The sequence below is a fragment of the Hyperolius riggenbachi genome, chromosome 3, assembly GCF_040937935.1.
Source record: "Hyperolius riggenbachi isolate aHypRig1 chromosome 3, aHypRig1.pri, whole genome shotgun sequence".
Taxonomy (NCBI): Eukaryota; Metazoa; Chordata; class Amphibia; order Anura; family Hyperoliidae; genus Hyperolius; species Hyperolius riggenbachi.
The window spans coordinates 241,662,674-241,683,710 of NC_090648.1; the positions used below are offsets into that span (position 1 = coordinate 241,662,674).

A 21,037-nucleotide genomic window follows, 5' to 3' on the forward strand; every position below is an offset into this window, starting at 1 on the left:
TGGAACTCAGCCGCTGTCAGCTATCGAGGGGGATAGAGAGTGAGTGACTGATGCTGTCTGAATCCTTCTTTGGTGGGAGGGAGAGGAGGACAGGAGCAGAAAAGCACAGGGATGGAATGGGGACATGTAAGGGAGAACAGTTGTCAGGGTCTGCCGGCACTGGGGCCCCTGCAGAGGCTGGGGCCCTGGAGCAATTGCCTCCTTTACCTTCATGGCAGCGCCGGACCTGCAGCTCAACAGTCCGTGGAAAAGAGGCCTTATTAAAAAGGCCAGATGATAATCCGCACAGGGCACAAACTGCCATCCTGCTAAGGGCCCAGATTCATCTTAGGCCTCTTTTCCATGGACTGTTGATAGGCAGTGAAATGCCTCTCATACTCTCTCAACTGCTTGTTGCTGCCTGGCAACTGCTTGCTTCTGCCTGATAATTGCTCACTGTTGCCTGGTAACTGCTTGCTGAGCACACAGTTCAACGCTAACCTATTAAAAAGCTGCCGGGAGACTTGGGCGCCGGATACAGCCGATATGCGTATCCTGCTCCTGCATAACTCTCAGCGGCGTTAATTACTATTCCCCCTCCAGGTCCACATGGATAGTGGGGAATTATGTAATTTGGCTTCCAGCGATTGCTGGCAGCCAAATTACAGTGTTTAAAAGTAACTTCAGCTCCGTCTTCTGACAGCACCGAAGTTACTCAGTGTGCGCCGCTATAGCCGTAATTCCTATTATGGTTTATGGTGCGCCCAAACCTCTTGCACTGGATTCCCAGTATTCGCAGCTCAACTGTTGGTGGAAAAGAGGCCTTAATCCTTTTCTAGGGGGTTGCCTTTCGGCCGGTGAATGGGAGCAGCTGATATGCAATTCACCACCTGGCGGATGCTCATGGAAAAGAGGCCTGAACGTGGCTTTAAAACTTTACACACATTATTCTGCTTTAGGCCTCTTTTCCACGAACCGTTGAGCTGGCTGCTCAGCAAGCAGTTGCCAGGCAGCAGTGAGCAGTTACCAGGCAGCAGCAAGCAGTTGTGAGAGTTTGAGAGGCATTTCACTGCCTGTACACAGTTCGTGGAAATTAGGGTCCTTTACCACAGGCAGCTGAACTACGCACTCAATGGGCTCTATTCTCAATGAGTTACAGCATTAGTTAAATTAGGTAGTGATAAACACCGACCAAAATATCTCCATTTTGAAATTCACAATTTTTTTTCTCCCTAAATTACCTCATGCGGTAAAAGTGAGGTTAAAGTGTGGTAATTACCTAAAAATTTATCTCCAATTTGAGATTCTCAATTGAAAAGTTGGTGTTAATTAAGTACAAATGGTAGGTGATAATTATCACTTCTCTGCTCTTGGCCTTCAGGTTGGAGCCTTTTGAGCTTTCTTTGCTCGAGTTTATGTCAATTTTACATAGAAGGCAGAAAAGACGAGTGTGTCTAATTTCAAGGCGCACCTTCAGACCTTGTACATTCTTTTAGATGATTTTATAGATGCCGAGGAGGAAATTCATCTCTGCTCTAAAAAAATAAGTAACAGCATAATAACCTTTAAAGAAAAACATTTTTTGTTACAGCTGTTACAAATCTAACAAAAAATCTCCAGTGTATGTACTTCCTGCTTTCATGGAAGCAGACATAGGGTTAACATTCTGTGTTTACACATTAGCTGCTCTGCTGAGGCAGCCAGCTGACACAGCTGAGAGCTCAAATTACAGTTGTGATTATTCACAGATGAGGGGAAATTAGACAGGCTAAATTATATACATACATGGTGCATTTCTATATGTTTTCATTCTGTCCTGCGCAAGAGTTGAGGTCCCACTTTAAATGTGACTGGCTTTCCTGGGTCATCTCTGTGTAATGGGTGACAAGCATATGGGCTGCCCTACAGTGGTCAAAAAAGCTTTATTTCCGTACATATTACTGACAGTTTTATCACCTGTTTTACCGCACTTTTATCAAACATTTATCACACTTGGTACATTTTTAGTGAATACTCACTATTTTTAGTGAATATCACTGGAGGTAATTTTTCACCCAAAAAAGAGTTACCACACATGGTTTTGTCAATAGAGCCCATAGAGCAGTTACCAAGCAGCAGCGATAACTTTGGGTCTCTTTTCCACAAGCAACTGCTTGCTGCTGCCTGGTAACTGCTTGCTGAGCACACAGTTCAACTGCCCACAGAAAAGAGGCCTGAGAGTGCAACAGTCTTTTCACTGCCTAACTGTGCGTGGAAAAGGGCCCTGCAGTTTGGCAGGGAACACACTTAGCAGAATCGCATGCGTTGTTTTCCCCATAGTACATAGTGGAAAATGCACGCGATTCTGCTAAGTGTGTTCCCTGCCTTTATTGCATACACCCAATAGTGTGAGATGGAGATAGTCAATGAGATGCAAATCATTCTGAGTCGATGCAGGATTATGCAGATTCTGTATGCAAATATATGAAGCTTGAGAATTCACCTTCAAATTTCTCTTTGGTCCAAATTTTATTGGTGCATTTTCAATTTTCATGACCATCGATATATGCAGTTAGAACAGCATTGTCCATTTGATTAGTCAATTTTCAAGCTCCAATATTTGCATACCACATTTGCATAATCCTGTATCAACTCATAATTATCTTCATGCTGTTGATCATGCCTAGTGTGAATGCATCAAGTGTTTGGGGAAAAAAAGCAGTTTAGTTTTGCTTGATCACATATTTTTCAGCCTAAAGGTGCCCACACATGGTACAATAAAAACGTTCGATTTTCCTGTTTATTCAACCAAAATGATCAAATCAAATGAAAGTCAAAAATAATCTTTTTTTCAATCAAGAAAAACTAAAGACCCATACACACGTCTGATTTTTACGAACGACGGGTCGTTTGAACGTCCCGTCGTTCGCCCACCAAATCGGGCGTGTGTACAGCCTGTCGTTCGCGTGATAAGACTGAGTTTGAGCGATCCACCGGGCGGATCGCTCAAACTCAGTCTTATCACGTGAACTACAGTCTGTACACAAGCCCAATTTGGCGGGCGAACGACTGAACGACGGGACGTTCAAACGACCTGTCGTTCGTAAAATTCAGACGTGTGTATGGGCCTTAAGACTTATCCAGTTTTTTTTAATAACAATCCGATCGGACATGTTGGTAAAAACTTTTATATTTGATTTAATGGAATAATTGAATGGAATTATCTAATTAAAAAAAATGAAAACAAAATTGTACCATGTATGGGCACCATAAGGAACCCCAACATTTCAGGTAAACAAAAAAGCCTAGAACTATAACAAAAAAAAAATGCTGGGTGAAGGAATTCAGAATGAAACAAAATCTTTGTGGCCAGCATAATCCTATTTCAGGAATTTGTGTTTATGATATAGTTTCCAGGCGAGCACGGCCGGGTAGAGTGCAGACAGCCATGGAGTGCTGCAGTAAAGTCTCCATATACTTTGCAGCACTGCAGGACGGGAATGTGTGGAGGTGAAGACGGAGCTGGACCCCTAGGGGGTAAGAAGGCGAAGAGCCATTACATCCTGCCGCCTTTGTTTGTCTGCAGCTGTATAGTGGAGCTAGCACTGCCCCTTCTCACGCTGCTGCTCCTTGGAATGAGCATGGACTCCTCAGACACTGATGTTTGGACTTCCCAGCAAGAGGCTGCCAATATGACTGACATAGGGAAAGCTTCTCCCCAGGGCTGCGAGAATGGGGCGCTCATGGATCGCTTTGGGATGCTTATCCAGGGGGTGTTAGCTGCAGTAGCATTCAGCACTTTAATGTGTAAGTACATGAGAGAGAACCGCTATATAACATACTACAGAAACTATCTGGAGTGACTTCTGCTGCTTGTATGAATGCATACCCTGTTGTTTCTCTGCTCTGAAAACTTTTACCTGTGAGGAGTGTGCTGACAAGTCTGTTATCTGTAGTGTGAATCTCACTGACTAGGTTTCCTCTTATCTGCCTGTGTGGTGGACGGACGGTCGTCATTCTCAAGTCTGCAGCTCAAGCACTAATGTAGCTTCTAGCATTTGATATTGTATGAATAGACTGCTGAGCAGAAACCTAGAACTCCTAAAAACCATCACCTAGACAAACCATGCGAGAGAATGTGTACTATTTTGGAAAAACACGTGTTACTATTTTTGTTTAAACGGCAGAGTCAGCAGCTGCAGCTTATTTGTAGCTTGTTAGCACCCGGCTGTGTATAGGTGGTGATCAATATTTGTGTGTCATTCCAGGGGAAGTGAACAGGAAATAAAGGTGTCCAGGCTGCGGTAGAAAAGGCTGAAACTCAGCCTTTTGCTTAACGCCAATACATAGCGCTTTTTCAAAGCGTTCTACAGCTCATATGAAAACGTCCTTTTTTTTTTTTTTTTTTCCCCTATAAAAATAAGTGAACAAGTTAGCTGTAAAACGCTTTGAAAACGCTGAAGTTGGCGTTTTCCATTGACTATCATTGAAACGCCAACAGCCAACTTCGGCTGTAAACAGCCCTGAAAAAGCTACGGGGAGCTTCAAAACACAACGCCCAAAAAAAGCTGCTTTAGGTGTGAAAGGTAAAATGAAAGTCTATGGACTTTTATTTTACCTTGGAAAACGCCAACTATGGTCTTGGCTGTAAAAAGCCGAAACTAGCCTCTGGTGTGAAAGGGCCCAATCTAAGGCCTGTTTTCCACAAACTGTTGAGCTGTGTGCTAAGCAAGCAGTTACCAGGCAGCAGCAACAAGCAGTTACCAGGCAGCAGCAACAAGCAGTTACCAGGCAGCAGCAACAAGCAGTTACCAGGCAGCAGCAACAAGCAGTTACCAGGCAGCAGCAACAAGCAGTTACCAGGCAGCAGCAACAAGCAGTTACCAGGCAGCAGCAACAAGCAGTTACCAGGCAGCAGCAACAAGCAGTTACCAGGCAGCAGCAACAAGCAGTTACCAGGCAGCAGCAACAAGCAGTTACCAGGCAGCAGTGAGCAGATGTGAGAGTTTGAGAGGCATTTCACTGCCTATCAACAGTTAGTGGAAAAGAGGCCTTAATAGTACAATGTTACCAGATTTACTTTGTAGCAACCACATTCAATCTCTGGCGGATTCTATCATAAAATCTGCTAAGAAAAAGTATGTAGGAACCTTCAGGGCTCGTTCACACTAGCGTTTTTGCCCTTTTTTCAAGCGCAGGCCCATAAAACGCTTGTGCAATGAATCTCTATGAGAAGGATCATCGGTCGGCAAAGTGGTGCCTGTACAATTTTTGGGATGTCTTTCCTATAATGGAAGGTATAAGAAAAACGCAAAACGCTCCCATATTGCTTTGTGCAGCGATTGTGTTCGCGTTTTTAAGAATAAATACACTGTATTTATTCTTTCCCGTGTCAAAGAATTCACTTCTTGCGTCAGGGAGTGAATTACAAAACCGCTCTGGAAAAGTGCTTAGAAAAGCGCTTTTACCAGAAATGCAGCGCTAGGAGGGGGGAAAAAATGCTAAATCGGGTGCGCTGCGGTAACTGCATGCAATATCGTCTTGAGCGACGAGTGCGATGGAACCCTTGGCTGTTGTGCCCCAAATGTTAATGTGCATCCCTCGTATCCTATATGGCTGCCGCATAGCACAGGTGAGTGTGACCACACACGGGCCAGGTGCTATATGCGGCAGCCACGTGGTACGTGAACAGAGGAAACAGGAGGAGCTGGACACTAGAGGTGGTCAGTTGAGAGATTTTAATGCACGAGCACCAGAGGGACATATTAACATTCGGGGCAGAGACTGAGGCAGCGGATGCAACAGCATAAGGTCGATTCCTGAGAGATTTCGTGCTGAGATCAATCGGGAATCAGCCTGCTGTTTATGGGAAGCCAACAGATCTCTCTCCAGTTGAATTTAATCATAGAGAGATCTGCCTTTTGGTCAATCTTTTTTCCCCCTTTCTGACTCCCAAAAGTCAGGCATTCCTGGTGTATGTAGAGATTATTACCAGCACGTTTTTTCAAGTTGCTCCTTACAATTACGATATTATGTGTGTGGAGAAGTGACCTAAAGAATACTGGAATATAGTTAAAATACGCCAATGAACTTCATATATTTCAGCTTTGTTGATGTCTTGGTAAAAAAGACTTGCAGTTTTAAATAGTTTACCCTAAAGCTAAGTTCATACTGGGGCATTGCATCGTGTCAGATAATATAATCGCATTACTAATGCAGTGCAGTTATATTGTAATTGAATGTTTACATCAGCTCATTAGCATAATGTGAGGCATGCTTGTGCGGTACTGCATGATGTGTGCATTAACAATTGCAGTGAAGCAAACTTTTCATGGCGCTAGTCTACTTTAGGGGACCCAGCAGGAAACCTCATAGGGAGCAGTTATCCAATCACAGCACCCTCTACAGCACAAAAGAGTAGTGATTGGCCAAATAGTGTGGCGGTAGTTTACTGCAACCTATTGGAAACCGAGCATTTCCCCATGAGGTTTCCTGCTGGGTCCCATAAAGTGGACAAGCACCTTTTCATTGAGTATATGCTACACTGTATGCATTGCATCCCGTGTAACGCACAATGTCACTTTTCACCTCTACTTCATAGCATTCCTGTTTTTACAGGGTACCCAAAACCAGACCTCAGTTTAAACCTAGCCTTAAAGTGTACCTGAGGGGAAAAAAAGTGCCTCAAATGGGCACATAAAGGGCAACCGTAGTGAGAAGAATATGGAGGCTCCCATATTTATTTCCTTTGAAACAATACCAGTTGCCTGGCATCCCTGCTGGAATTATATGGCTGCAGTAGTGTCTGAATAACACCAGAAACAAGCATGCGGCTAATACTGTCAGATTTGACAATAATGTCAGAAATAGCCTATCTGCTGCATACTTGTTCAGGGTCTAAAATAAATGCAGAGGATCAGCAGGACTGCCAGGCAACTGGTATTGTTTAAAAGGAAATAAATATAGCAGCCTCCATATCACTCTCACTTCAGTTGTCCTTTAACTCAGTAGAGGGAAGCCTCAGGATAATCCCAAAGGCTTCTACTGTCCCCCTCCACTTCCCGGTTCCAGTGCTGGGAGTCCCTGAAGCCCAAGCTATAAGCCCTTGTCGATGGAGCTCGGATGCTCTGCGCAGTAGCATAAGCCGAACAGGCTCTGCTTTTTCTGTCCAAGTGGTGGTTCCTCGCTACCATGCAGCGCGAACCATCTTGCAGTGGGCGGTGCGTGTTCACATACGGGAGTGCAGCCACAAACTTCTGAGGGTCCTAAAGCTGGATTGGTGGTTGGAAGAAGGAGGTCGCCTCTGGGCCGAGGTAAGTATCTAATTTTTTCCCCACTGTACCTCACAGGTTTGATTTAAAAATAGTACAAGATAGATCATTTTCCTTCTGCTACTTGTGGCTAATGCGGTACATTTATCTTATTTTTTTCCCCCAGTTATTATTGCCATCGGTACTTATATGCTCTTGCCCGAATTTCCAGCACAAAACAATTTTGACATGAGGAATCGCAGTTAGATTTTAAATTTTAATATTCAGAAAGTACCCTGCTGCCTGACCATCCCTTACTAGGCCTGATACGTATGAGGGGATCTTTGGCAACCTCCTGCATGATCAACCTTTCTCATCGACTTGTCTGTCCATAAATGATCAGATGGGGATGCTAAAATAAGATATACATTGTAGATTTATCAATCACATTGGATGATGATGGTTTTATATAAATTAATAATATAATTAATTATAACCAGTTTTTATTGGTTTTTTTTTTTTTTTTAACAGCTGCTCTACACCAATATCCTAAGTTTAATTAAAGGCACCTTGAGCAGATGCCGTGAGTATGCATATAAGCAGGGCTCAGGAACCTTTGTGGCTGAGAGAGCCATAAATGCCACAGTTTATCCACCTGGCAGCGAAAGTGTCAGACACGTCTTCAGCTTCTCTTGGGTTTCAGCAACATCAGCAATTTCCCAGAGAGCCAGACAGGAGAAATACTGACTGTGGCCTAGTGCACACCAGAGCGGTTCGGCTGCGGTTTGCGATCCGCTTGCGGCTGCGGATAGGCTTGGGTAATGTATTTCAATGGGCTGGTGCACACCAGAGCGGGAGGCGTTTTGCAGAAACGCATACTCCCGGGCTGCTGCAGATTTTGGATTGCGGATGCGTTTCTGCCTCAATGTTAAGCATAGGAAAAACGCAAACCGCTCTGAAAGACGGCACTTCAGAGCGGTTTTCCAGGTGTTTTTTGTTACAGTAGCTGTTCAGTAACAGCTTTACTGTAACAATACATGAAATCTACTACACCAAAAACGCTTCACAAAACCGCAAACTGCTAGCTGAAACGCTGCAGAAAAATAAGAAAAAGCGTTTCAAAATCTGCTAGCATTTTGCGTATCTGCTAGCGGTTTTTGGTGTGCACCAGGCCTAACAGCTTGTACAATTAGCTAGCTGACTTGGGGGTTGATTCACTTTGTAGGACGAGATCCCCGTACTTTGGCCCAATAGACTGCCTGTCAAGTGACCTAATCAAAGTGCAGGGATCTCGTTCTACAAAGTCGCTGGACCTAACAGGGTCCAGAGTGGGACAATTGGAGCAGCTGTTAGTTTTGGGAGGAGTTTAAGTTGGTAGTGCATGCTACAGCAGTAGTGTGCCTACTTTGAGCACTGTAGCTTAGTGAATAAACCCCAACTGATTTGTCTGTGAGCCAGATGTAGCCATCAAAAGAGCCACATCTGGCTCCCGAGCCATAGGTTCCCTACCCCTGCATATAAGCATACTCATGGATATTTGGTATGCTTGGCGGATCAGTCAAAAACAGTCTTATCAGTCTGCCGACAGCTTGTACTCACGTGCAACTGTCGGCAGAACGACCGCACTGCGGGAGGGTTTGACGGACCCATCATTTGAAGAAGTATGACGTGTGTACGCGCCTTAAATTAGGTTATAACAGTTAATTTTATTATATCAGTTAATTCTGTTTTATCAGTACATTTTCGTTGTATCAATTCAAAATAACAACATATATGCTTGACATGATATTGTCACGATCGCTTCTGCAGCGTTTACTGCTGGCTGCAGTGGTATTGCAACCCAAGCAGTTCTGATGTCATTACATGCATTTGCTTGCATAGTTTGGTTTGCACTTAAACTAGTTGCTGATTCCATCTGCAGTCGCTCTGAAGTTAATGACAGTTTAATATGCTTTTGTGAAAACAAACATTGTCTGCTGCAATGGAGTGGCAATCCCTTTCCTGCAGACTGCATATCATTGTCTGCCTTTTCCTGCTGTCAGCCTGTGATTAATTACCATTCACTTGTGTGGGAATCTGCATGTCTGCTCCCATTGGATGACCTCAGTATAAAGAACTGCTTCCTGCAATGCTCCATGGGGCTACCATAGTCTCAGATTCTGTCTGTTACTCTGTGCGGCTCCCACCTCGTTCCTAGTCTGTGTGGACTGCGCTGACTCCTGCGAAGGGGTCAGCGAGTCCTCCTAGTTCTGCTCTTGTTTCTAGAAGTTGTTACTTTGCTTGTCTTGTGTCATATGTTGGTTCATCGCCAATGTATACGCATACTTGCATGTTTTGTTATTTTCCTTGTATTCGTGTTACGTTGATACATCAGTGTCGCTGATGTATACGTACACGAACTGTTTATATCCTGTGTTCAGTTAGTCAGCTTTCCAGCACGTTTTGGTAGTTTGCGCGTATCGTGATCACCCGTGCTGAGTTAGTTATCCTGCTCCTGGTTCTGTTTGTGGATTGCGTTCATCTCTGCGAAGAGATAGCGAATCCTTCTGAGTCCTGTTCCCTGTATTGCTCCAGTCCTAGTCAGTGTTCCTGCTTATGTCATATGTCGGTTCATTGCCGATTATATACATATGTTAGTCAGACGTTACAAATAGTTTCATTGATAGCTGTAATTGTAATACGCTAGGAAAACATACTTATTGTATATTTGTCTGTGTTGCGTTCATCTATCTTGATCCTCCTATTTCCTGACTATCCTGTCCTGTCTTTGTGAGGCACGCCATCGCTGCAACGCATTGGCTGCCTCATTTCAGTCTGTCTTGTTGTGGACGCTTGCTGTCACTAAGTAGTGACTAGTTAAGCAAGCGTTCATTCTGTCTACCTGTCCTGATCTCCTCAGTCCTGGTTTATGCGCTCAGCGCTACTTTGCGCTGAGACGTTATCACAAAGTATTGTTTGTGGCTGTTCGGATCTGCACCAGCTCTGTGCGCCACAATCTCCTATTGGAGTCAGTCCTCTCCTCCACTAAACTGGGGATATCCTGATTCCTTGTGCTGGTGTGTGTACCTCCTTCACGTCAGCTTATGTGTTGTATGCTGACGGTGGAGAATAAGCCCACCAAGCCTAACAGATATGCAACAAAGACTGGGCACCACCATGGGGGATTTTGGTTAGGCAGCACCAGGGGAGTTAGGATTAGGCATTACAAGCAGGGGGTCTTAGGGTTAGGCACCACCAGAGGGGATCTTGGGATTAGGCACCTATAAGGGGAGTTTTGGAGTCAGGCATCACCAAGGAGGTCTTAGGGTTAGGCACCACCGGCAGTGGGGGGTCTTAGGGTTAGGTACCATCAGGGGTGGGTTCTGTGTGAGAGTATGGAGAATTTAGGTCATAGTAATCACCGGAGGGGGGGGGGTCCTAGGGTTAGGCACCACCAGGGGGGGTCTTAGGGTTAGGCACCACCAGGGGAGGGTTCTGTGTGAGAGTAGGGAGAAGTTAGGTCATAGTAATCACTTTTCTTGGCTATATCACTTTTCTCAACTACCTATATCCAGCGCCCTTTCATAGCCCAACAAATTTCGGCTATAACAGCATCATTTTTTTTTTTATAGACTAAAACTAGTTTTATCGGCTACACCAGGCGCCTTTTGTTGCCGATTTTGACATCTTGGCTACACTTAAGTACCTTTTGAAGCTGAATTTGGCATCTCGCTTACACCAGGCGCCTTTTGTAGCCGCTTTTAGCATCTCTGCTACACCAGGCTCCCCTTGTAGCCGAACTTGGCATCTTGGCTACACCACGTGCCTTTTGTAGCTGAATTTGGCATTTCTGCTACACCAGGCGCCTCTTTTAGCTGAATCTGGCTTTTTCTGTCTATATCAGGCACCCTTTGCAAATGTATGCATTTCCCCTCACTAGTGATAACAACCAAAATTGAAACATAAACTGTCTAAGCTGTTGCAAGAGAATGGTACCTATCTCTTAAATTAGACAGGACCACATCTATTGCACCTATTGTCTCCACCCCACTCTTTAGATTGTAAGCCTCTGGCAGGGCCCTCCTCCCTAATGTATCCAGCTTGATTATGCAATCTTAAGCCGCATCTACACGAGTAGATGCGGCCGCGATGCTCCTTATCAAGATCCGACAGGACGGATCTCCGCACCGCCGATTCCCTGCTCGCTCCCCGCGAGGGGACAATGGCAGGGAATCGAGCGGAAGATAAGCGGGGACGAGCGGACACGAGCGGGGAATTGAATGCGGCGCACGCACGGCGAGCGGGGACGCGGCGGGTACGCGGAAGAGGCGATCCGGCGGCTAATCGAGCCGCCGGATCGCAGCCTCATCTACCCGTGTAGATGAGGCTTTACTCACAACCACCCCTCTTGTAGACTCGAACAGTCTCTATTTTGACCTATGACACTGTATTGTTATCAAATCATTTGCATGATCTTGTTTTGTTGTGAGTTTCCAAATGTTCTACCTGTATGTTAACCCATTTATCTATTGTGCAGCGCTGCGTAATATGTTGGTGCTTTATAAATACAATTAATAATATTTTGTTAGAGAATAGCTGAGGCTTGTGGCAACACAATAAGATATCCATGGGAACACTCATGTTTTCATAAATCTTTATTTTAGAAATTGGTAATTTTGTATCTTTGCCTGACAATATGATAGAGACCCCATTTTTATGGCATTTAGCTTCCATGTCAATATGCGTCATACTGTACAGTACATGGGATAATGGGTGTCAAATATCATCAAAATCATAGCTTACAGTATTATTCCAGAAGCAAAATTTGACTGGACCTGTGATTTCCACAAAATTTTTAAAACAATCTGATGGATTTGGTGGTTTTGAAGGACAACTGACGTGAGAGGGATATGGAGGCTTCCATATTTATTTCCTTTTTAATAATGCTAATTGCTTGGCTGTCCTCTTCTTCTAAAGGTAGCCATACACTGGTCGATTTGCCATCAGATTTGACCAACAGATAGATCCCTCTCTGATCGAATCTGATCAGAGAGGGATCGTATGGCTGCCTTTACTGCAAACAGATTGTGAATCGATTTCAGCATGAAACCGTTCACAATCTGTGGTGGTGCCGCCGCCGCTCCCCCCCCCCCCCCCCCGCATACATTACCTGCTCCGCCGGCGCGACTCCCCAGGTCTCCGCTGTCTTCACCGCTCTGGTCTGGTCTCCGGGTCCGGCATGCTTCACTTCTTCACTGTCTGGGGGAAGTTTAAACAGTAGAGCGCCCTCTACTGTTTAAACTTCCTGCCGGGACAGGAAGAAGCGAAGCCTGCTGTATTCGGAGCCCAGCGGGAAGACGGAGCAGTGGTGACCGGGGGGATACGCGCCGGCCGGATCAGGTAATGTATCAAGCTGTATTACGCTGGTCATCGGGCACTCGAACGCCACTAGCGAAGCGCTCCCTACCAGCGGGTGATCGCCGGTAATTTCCCGCACGGAGCGATCGATGGGACCAATCTATTTCGGGATGAAATAGATCGAAATTTAGCTGTAACTTTTAACGATTTGACAGCAGATTCGATCCCAGTGATCGAATCTGCTGTCGATCGGCGGGGAATCGGCCCAGTGTATGGCCAGCTTAATACTTTTAACCATAGACCCTGAACAAGCATGTAGATCAGAGTTTTCGTACTGAAGTAATGCTGAATTAGCCACATGCTTCTTTCAGGTGTGTGATTCAGACTCTAATGATGCATGAAAGATAAGCAGCATGCCGGGCAACTGTTATTGTTTAAAAGGTAATAAATATGGCAACCTCCATATTCCTCTCACTTCAGGTGTCCTTTGAGGGCTCAGACACACTATAAATACTTTTCTGAGCGCTTTTTGGCCATCAGAGTTTTCTGAGTACTTTTTAAATAAAACCCTCCCATTGACTTTCATTAAAATCGGGATTACAGTAAAATTGCGCAAAAGTCAGTTAGAGCTTTTTTTTTTTTTTTTTTTAACTCTCAGAAAGCTCTGATGGCCAAAAAGTGCTCAGAAAAGCGTTTATAGTGTGTCTGAGCACTAAGAGATTTATCCTAGCTGGGGTGAAATTTGTTCATCGAAGTGATCTGACCACGGTTTCTAGCACCACATGGAATACGCAGATTTTGCTTATGGTGGCACAGCAGTTCTGTCACTTCCATGTGTTAAAGTGGGATTTGTTTTCTCAAGAAATGCAAACAATAATTTTGAGTTATTCATAAATCTCTCTATATAATTTGCAATTGTACCTGCGTCCTGCTTTGTCCGTGTCAGTGCTTTTTTGCACTGCGCATGTGCAGGGCCGCAGAGACACTGAATGCTTGCAGGGGAGGACGGGGCCAAAAGCGGCGGGCGCATGCACGTGGCGGGCTGACAGACCTAGCCCGTTTTTAAACGGGCTAAGGTCACTCGTATAAAATATAAATTTATTTTGTAACAATATGTCAATGATAGTCATACATTTTTAAATATCCTTTCACACTTAGTTTTTTAATATGATCAATGTAATGACTTAATTAAAAGTGCAAACATTAAACAGTGATCACAAAGGAAATAACCTTTCCTATCAATCAGTTTTATATCTTCCTGATTTCTTGGAAGAAAAAAAGCCGAGATCAGCAGGACAGCTTCCTGAAAAAATAGCTCTTTTTTGAGACCCGTAATGAGAATCAGGTTAGCAGAAATGGGCTTACGCAGCTACAGCCCGCTGTTTCGAATGCTTCTTTGTCAAGCTGCAAGCTTGACAAAGAAGCATTCGAAACAGCGGGTTGTAGCTGCGTAAGCCTATTTCTACTGACATGTGATTCTCATTACGTGTCTCAATAAAGAGCTATTTTTTTCAAGAAGCTGTCCTGCTGATCTCGGCCTTTTTGGATTGGTGACCCCTGGGCTTCAGGGTCATATCAGCTTTAGCACACTTTATCTCCATTGGAGTGCTTGGTCTAAAGACTCGTACACACGTCGGATTTTTCCAAACGACCGGTCGTTTGAACATCCGGTTGTTTGGACATCAAATCGGACATTCATACGATCGGTCGTTCAGCTGATAAGGCTGGCGAAGCGGATCCGTCAAAACCAGTCTTATCAGCTGAACGATCGATCATACACGTGCCCAATTTGAATTTTAAACGACCGGCCATTTGGAAAAATCCGCCGTGTGTACGAGTCTTAACACTTTGTGATTTCTTGGAAGGAAATGTTAGATAAATTTATAGCTTGTTGATGGAGAGAGAATATTACTGTATCTATTTCTATGATTAATTCAATGGTATTTTTTATTTAATAGTTACTGAATGACTGATTGTATAGTGTGTAGCCTGCATAAGAGAAACACTACGTATTTATGGGTTTGACTTTTTTGGTCATTTAAAGTGTAACTGTTGGGCATAAAATAAAAAATCAATTCTTTATTCTTATTTGGTAATAAGGATGCTAACCAGGCAATCCAAAAGTTAAAATCACTATTACTTTTCTTGTTGATAAATGATCATTCCCCAGTTCACCTGACTCTTATTTGGTACACAAAAAAGAAGCGGCAGGGCATGCTGGTTTGTCCTTTTTCTTCCTCCCCTCAGACTTAACTAATGCAGCCTGATTGACTGAAGCCTCTTTCCCTCCGGTTTTCCCCTCCCACACCTCTGTTCCTCTCTGATTGGCCAATATTTCTCATGCTGAGAGAATGCACTTTCTATAGTGAAGGGGAGGGCAAATCAGGCAAAGGAGAGTAAGGGAGGAAACAAAATCAGGATTGGCTTCAAAATAGCCACAGTTAAAATGGGAAATGTTAAGGATTTTCTTTTTTTTATTCTTTAATATTTGCCATTTTGCGTGACCATCCGTGGCACCTGAGCTGCCTTGATAGATTATTTTGCACAACTAGGGAGTGCTGTGCAACCATGGCAACCTGCCTGTCAGTGCGTGGGAAAACTCTTTATTCCTGCATTGGCACACCAGTAGCCAGAGTATGTAAGCTAACACAAGACCAATAGGGTTATTTCTTACTTTTTCTTTTCTCAAATTTGTACAGCACAAAATTTAAAAAAAAATCACTGCCTTAATAATATACTTAGAAAATCCTTGTTTAAATCCTTTTTCCAGTTAAACACCAAATACTGATTATTGTAAAGGCTGATTTAATTAAACTAATCAAAATCAACCTCAATTAGATAAGTAGCATACGTGTGATTGTGTTATCTCAATGTGCTGAATTCCTACATGTGTATGCAAATGCTGAAATGTAGGGCAGGCGTGTTTTTTCAGATTAGGTCACTGGAACATTTAATTGTGCATAAATAAAGGATGATCCCCTCCCATTTGCACAGCACAAGCAGATGTATTGTGTAACACATGCAGGATATGTAGACTTGAAATCTGGCTTTGAAGCTTCAAGGCAAATGTGTGTCATTGTCCTCAGAATTCCAGGTTACCAAATGTCACATGCTTTCATCCAAAGTGTCACCTTTGTACTGCCCGCCGTTTGTTTTTGTGTGTTTTTTAGAAACTGTTATCCTGAAGTCTCTGATAAATATCCCAAAGTGATTGGCTGGCACTATAGAAACTAGTGAACTGAGAAAGCTGCTGTCCTGAAACAGCTTCCCTCATAATTCTTTCACAGTGAGACGTTAGTCGCACGTTATAAAAAAATTATAACGCAGACTAACGCACAGCAATACAAAGTCTGTGCGACATTCACAGTGCACACGTTGCATTGTGTGTAGCAATATTTAGAAAGTGCTGCATGCTTTGCGTTTAGCAATAAATTTGCTGCGTTATGTGTGTTGCACATGCTCAGTAAAAAAATTTTTTTAAGTAACGCATGCACCATTTTCATTCCATCAGTATGCGGCGAAAACGGCGCACCAAGAGACGCAACGCAGTGCAAAATAACGTCCAATTTCATAACCTACATGCGCTGCATTAGGGGCACGTTGTGCGACTTTAGCGTCGCATCAATGTAAAAGAGGCCTAAGGGTAGTCCGAAGGTTGGAATATAGCTAAAAAGGGAGTTCCTATCAGCAATGGGGCTGTGGATTTACTGTGTGCATCTGTGGATTTGCTGTGTTTCAGCTTGGCATGTGTATGATCATGCACATGCCCAGTATGACCTTTGTGCTCTCTGATATGGCTGACAAACAGCTGTTTCAGAGACATGCGCAGTAGGGATATTGTTGTTTAGTGCACATCCCCAGAACCCAGAGCAGCTCTAATAATTCTGTCCAAAGTTGATTTGATGTGCAATGAAGGGGGGAACTGTCCATTATACCAAGGATCACTCTTTGTACAGCGGCTAGCGCTGTGTAATTTCTGGGATAGGCCATTAGAGGAGCCAAATTTTCAGAGTTGGTGTTCAGTTCCTCTTGATCCTGGTCCCTCAAAGCTGAAGCCTCTGCTGCTTTTTTGGGGCTTCAGTGACACTGTAAAAATGCACCCCATTTTTAATACATTTGGATCCAAAATTTGGATGGTTTCAGAGATCTTCGGCCTCAAAACGGAGTGAAGAGCAGCATAAGCGGATAGAAAACCTCACCGATGTTCATATTTCTGAAACAACTGTTTATCAGCTGTTATAGAGGGCACAAAGATCTTACTGGGCGTGAGCATGATGACATCCAGGCCATGCTGACACTAGCACAAATCGACACCAGGGGGGAACTGCTTCTTTGTTTAACTAAATTATAACCTTAGGCCTAGTTGCTAGGGCTAGATTAGAAAATCAATAAGGCAGCAGATGAGGGGTAAGTGGATTATGTCTCTGAAGCCTTGTGCACAAGCTAGGCTGTTAAAGGGACTCCGAGCAGTGCAGAAACTATGGAAAGATGCATATCATTTTAAAGCTCTCTTTCTCCTCTTTCCAATGATATATAAACCGCCGCCCTACGCCTTTTAGTTTTCACTATTTTCGTGATTGAAATTGCCGCGGCCGCGATTTCAATCGCGAAAATAGAGAAAACTAAAAGGTGTAGGGTGACAATTTAGGTGTCGCCAGAAAGAGGAGAAAGAGAGCTTTAAAATGATATCCATCTTTCCATAGTTACTTGTATTACACAGGGCAACTTTTTCCTAAAGTCAGCAGCTCCATTCTGCTGAATGGAGCTGCTGACAATGGGGAAAGTGTCGTCCTGTGTAATACAAGTAACTATGGAAAGATGGATATCATTTTAAATCTCTCTTACTCCTCTTTCTGGCGACACCTAAATCGTCGCCCTACACCTTTTAGTTTTCTCTATTTTCGCGATTGAAATCGTGGGCGCGGGAATTTCAATCGCGAAAATAGCGAAAACTAAAAGGCGTAGGGCGGCGGTTTATATATCATTGGAAAGAGAAGAAAGAGAGCTTTAAAATGATATGCATCTTTCCATAGTTTCTGCACTGCTCGGAGTCCCTTTTAATTTGGCCAAGGTGCAGGTTCACTTTGAAAAGTATAAAAACTATGACATGAGCGTGAGTATATGTTCAAAAACAAGCTTCTGACTATTAATGGTTGCAGCAAGAGCCTCCCTGGTGCATTTAAAGGCACATACCATGCAGCTATCTACAGTACCAGAAATAGGAGGAAAGATACCTTGAAACAAGGCCGGATTTACAATTTGGCACTGTAGACACGTGTCTACATGTGGCTCGTGTTACAGACTGCTCACTGGCCACCCAAAGTGTCCCTGGCCCATCGGCCTCTCTCCCTCACCTCTGCAGAGTGTGAGTAGATCGAATGTTAATAGCAGCAGCCAGCACAAGACTCACCAGCTCTAACATGCCCATGATGACAGCTTCTATTTCCTCTGCAGCAAGGCCAGCGTCATCTCCTTGGTACCAGCAGCGTCTCTTTACTGTGACGCGCTGACACGTACAGGGGTGTCGCATGATGCTACCGTTACCAAGGAGATGGTAGGCCCTCCCAGGTCTACTCTGAACTTTACTGTGGTCCCCAGCAGAGTTTTTGGCATTATAGCAACTCACCTGTCCTGTTTGCTCCTCCATTATTTTGTGTGTTCCCATCTTCATCCTTGCAGGGATGCCTCTTCTCAGGGACCCAGAGCATGTTATTACACTGACAAGAAGCAGCCAGTGGGGATGAAGATGGTAAAGCAAAGACTAAAGGAGGAGAGTAGCAGCTAGGATAGGTGACTTGCTACGCTGCTGAAAATTTGGGAAGGGGCCACATTAAAATGATGGGGAGACCTGGTGGGCCAGCTCAGGGCCCTGTGACAATAGCCTAGTTTGCCCCTATTAAAGCACCGGCTCTGCACGACTGCTTGTGAGTATGTAACTGCTACTGGGCCACGCCGTACGGGCACCAGGGAGATGACAGGATATAGGAAAGTATGACAGCCAGACAGGTGAGTGCGCTCCAATGCCATTGATATTCTGGGGAGTACGTCAGCTGGTTCTGGGGCCCCAGGAGAAAAAAAAGAGGTAGCAGCAATCCTATAGTATGTTTGTAATTTCACACTGAAATCTGTTAAAAATCGATGTGCAGTGTGTGGCAGTAATAGGCCCCTCTCTGATCAGATTCCAATCGGAGAAGGATCTATCCTTTTGGCTAAATTGGGAGGTCATAAGTTAATTTATGGTCACCTTTTAGGTAGAAAAAAGGAAAGTGGTTACATTGGTGGGGAGAAGTGCCACAACCATTGCTGAAGGGATTGATGCAAGGCTGATCATACAATCCTGACAATAACACTTCATCAGTACTCTAACAAACTGCTTTCTCAGCGCAAATTAAGCAACTGTGATAGGATCAGGTAAAAATGGAGCCATACAGTATGTGGCAATAGTTAATGCCACGATTAATGGCAATGAACAGTAATAATGGTGCCTGATAAATAGCGGGCATCTACTATTTATCAGGTACCATTATTACTGTACATTGCTACTAATCAAGGCCTATAGCGACAGCGGGGGTTCTTTAGGGCGTTAAGTTTAGGTGTTGGGGGGGGGGGGGGGGGTTAGGCAACACCAGGGAGGGTCTTGGGGTTATCCATAGGTAGAGAGAGGGTTCCGTGGGAGAGTAGGGTAAGGTTGGGTCATAGTAAAACATCAATGAAGATTACCAATATTTTACTATAAGAATTTAGTAGCATATTGGTAATATTCCAGCTGACACATCATTGTATTTGAGCGGTTCTGAAGGTGTGCTTAGCTTACAGGGACAACAAAGGGAAAGTTTACATATTCAGCAGTGATGCACTGCGGGACACCTCATATGCTTACTTCAACCTGAATAATGGCAATCACCTTCTGCTTTAAGAAGGCACATTTCTGTTTTGCATAGCTTTTTTGTCATCTTTAGCCCTGACATATGACGGATGTGTCCGCCCACTTTCCACTATAGCCAGATACAGAATACCACAGGCGCCAAAAAAACGGTTTAGTATAATGGAAGTTCTATTATATCAGGTATACTATACCAGGAGTTAGTCCCTTAAATTTATAATGGTGCTTGGCCAGACATGGAAATTGAGTTTACTATGCCTGAATGTTTACCATAACCGTTTACTATTACGAGATTATACTGTAATGACCGTATTTTAAGAAGTTTATTAGAATCAGATTTACTTGTATTATATGTCCAATTCATTTGTAGTACCCAACGTAGTATTCTGCCATTCCTTTTCCCTTAACTTTTTTTTTCTCTAATATTTTCTCCTATTTTGATGGAATTAAATGGCTAAATACAAAGTTGAGATGCTTATACTCTGCATGTATAACCTTGTGCTATGTTGTATAACCATTTGCTACCTCTCTGTCTGTCACTCCTTGTTTACAATGTATGTCAGTGGCGGACATACGGCCGTGCAGGCCGTGCAAGCGCACAGGGGCCCCTCAAGCTCCGTTTTTGAGGGGCCCATTATGTATTGCAGGCGTTTTTTTTTTGTTTTTTTTTTAGTTTTTTTTTATCCCCGGGGGGCCCGACTCTTATCACTCCCTCACCTCGGCGGGCCCCCCTCCTGTTATGCTCGGCGCCTAGCGGGAGATACAGCTATTGTCTCCGGGCTGCAGCAGACACTAGAGCACCAGCCGCCTGTCCACTCCTGTCTCCTCCTCAGCAATACCGCTCTGCACTACTTCCTGATTCAGTGCGTGCAGAGCGGTATTGCTTAGAGGGAGACAGGAGTGGACAGGCGGCTGGTGCTCTAGTGTCTGCTGCAGCCCGGAGACTAATAGCTGGCTGTATCTCCCGCTCGTCGCCGCGCATAACAGGAGGGGGGCCCGCCGAGGTGAGGGAGTGATCGGGCCCTCCTCCCAGCCTCGGCAAATAGTCCACCCACCAGGTAATCTTATCTTTCACCCTCCCAGACCGACCAGCCCGCCCCCCAGATAATCCTACAGCCCGCCCCCCCAGGTAATCCTACAGCTTCACCCCCCCAGGTAATCCTACAGGCCCCCCCCAGGTAATCCTACAGCCCCCCCCCCCAGGTAATCCTACAGCCCGCCCCCAGGTAATCCTACAGCTTCCCCCCCCCAGGTAATCCTACAGCCCGCCCCCCAGGTAATCCTACAGCCCACCCCCAGGTAATCCTAAAGGCCCCCCCAGGTAATTCTACAGCCCCCCCCCCGGTAATCCTACAGCCCACCCCCAGGTAATTCTACAGCCCCCCCCAGGTAATCCTACAGCCCACCCAACCACCCAGACCCAGGTATTCCTACAGCCCACCCACCCAGACCCAGGTATTCCTATAGCCCAAAGGACCCAGGTATTCCTATAGCCCAAAGGACCCAGGTATTCCTATAGCCCAAAGGACCCAGGTATTCCGATAGCCCACCCACCCACCCAGACCCAGGTAATCCTATAGCCCACCCACCCAGACCCATGTAATCCTAT

At 44.6% G+C, this 21,037-nt stretch overlaps 1 protein-coding gene across 1 annotated transcript in view; it reads left to right on the forward strand.

Moving 5' to 3' along the window:
* The first annotated feature begins 3,507 nt into the window (after positions 1-3,507).
* LOC137563511 (store-operated calcium entry regulator STIMATE-like) overlaps positions 3,508-21,037 on the forward strand; it is a 112,555-nt gene continuing 95,025 nt past the window's right edge. The window contains exon 1 of the mRNA XM_068276053.1: positions 3,508-3,765. Within this exon, the coding sequence (XP_068132154.1) occupies positions 3,594-3,765 (172 nt within the window). The 5' untranslated portion in view covers positions 3,508-3,593. The remainder of the gene's footprint in view (positions 3,766-21,037) is intronic.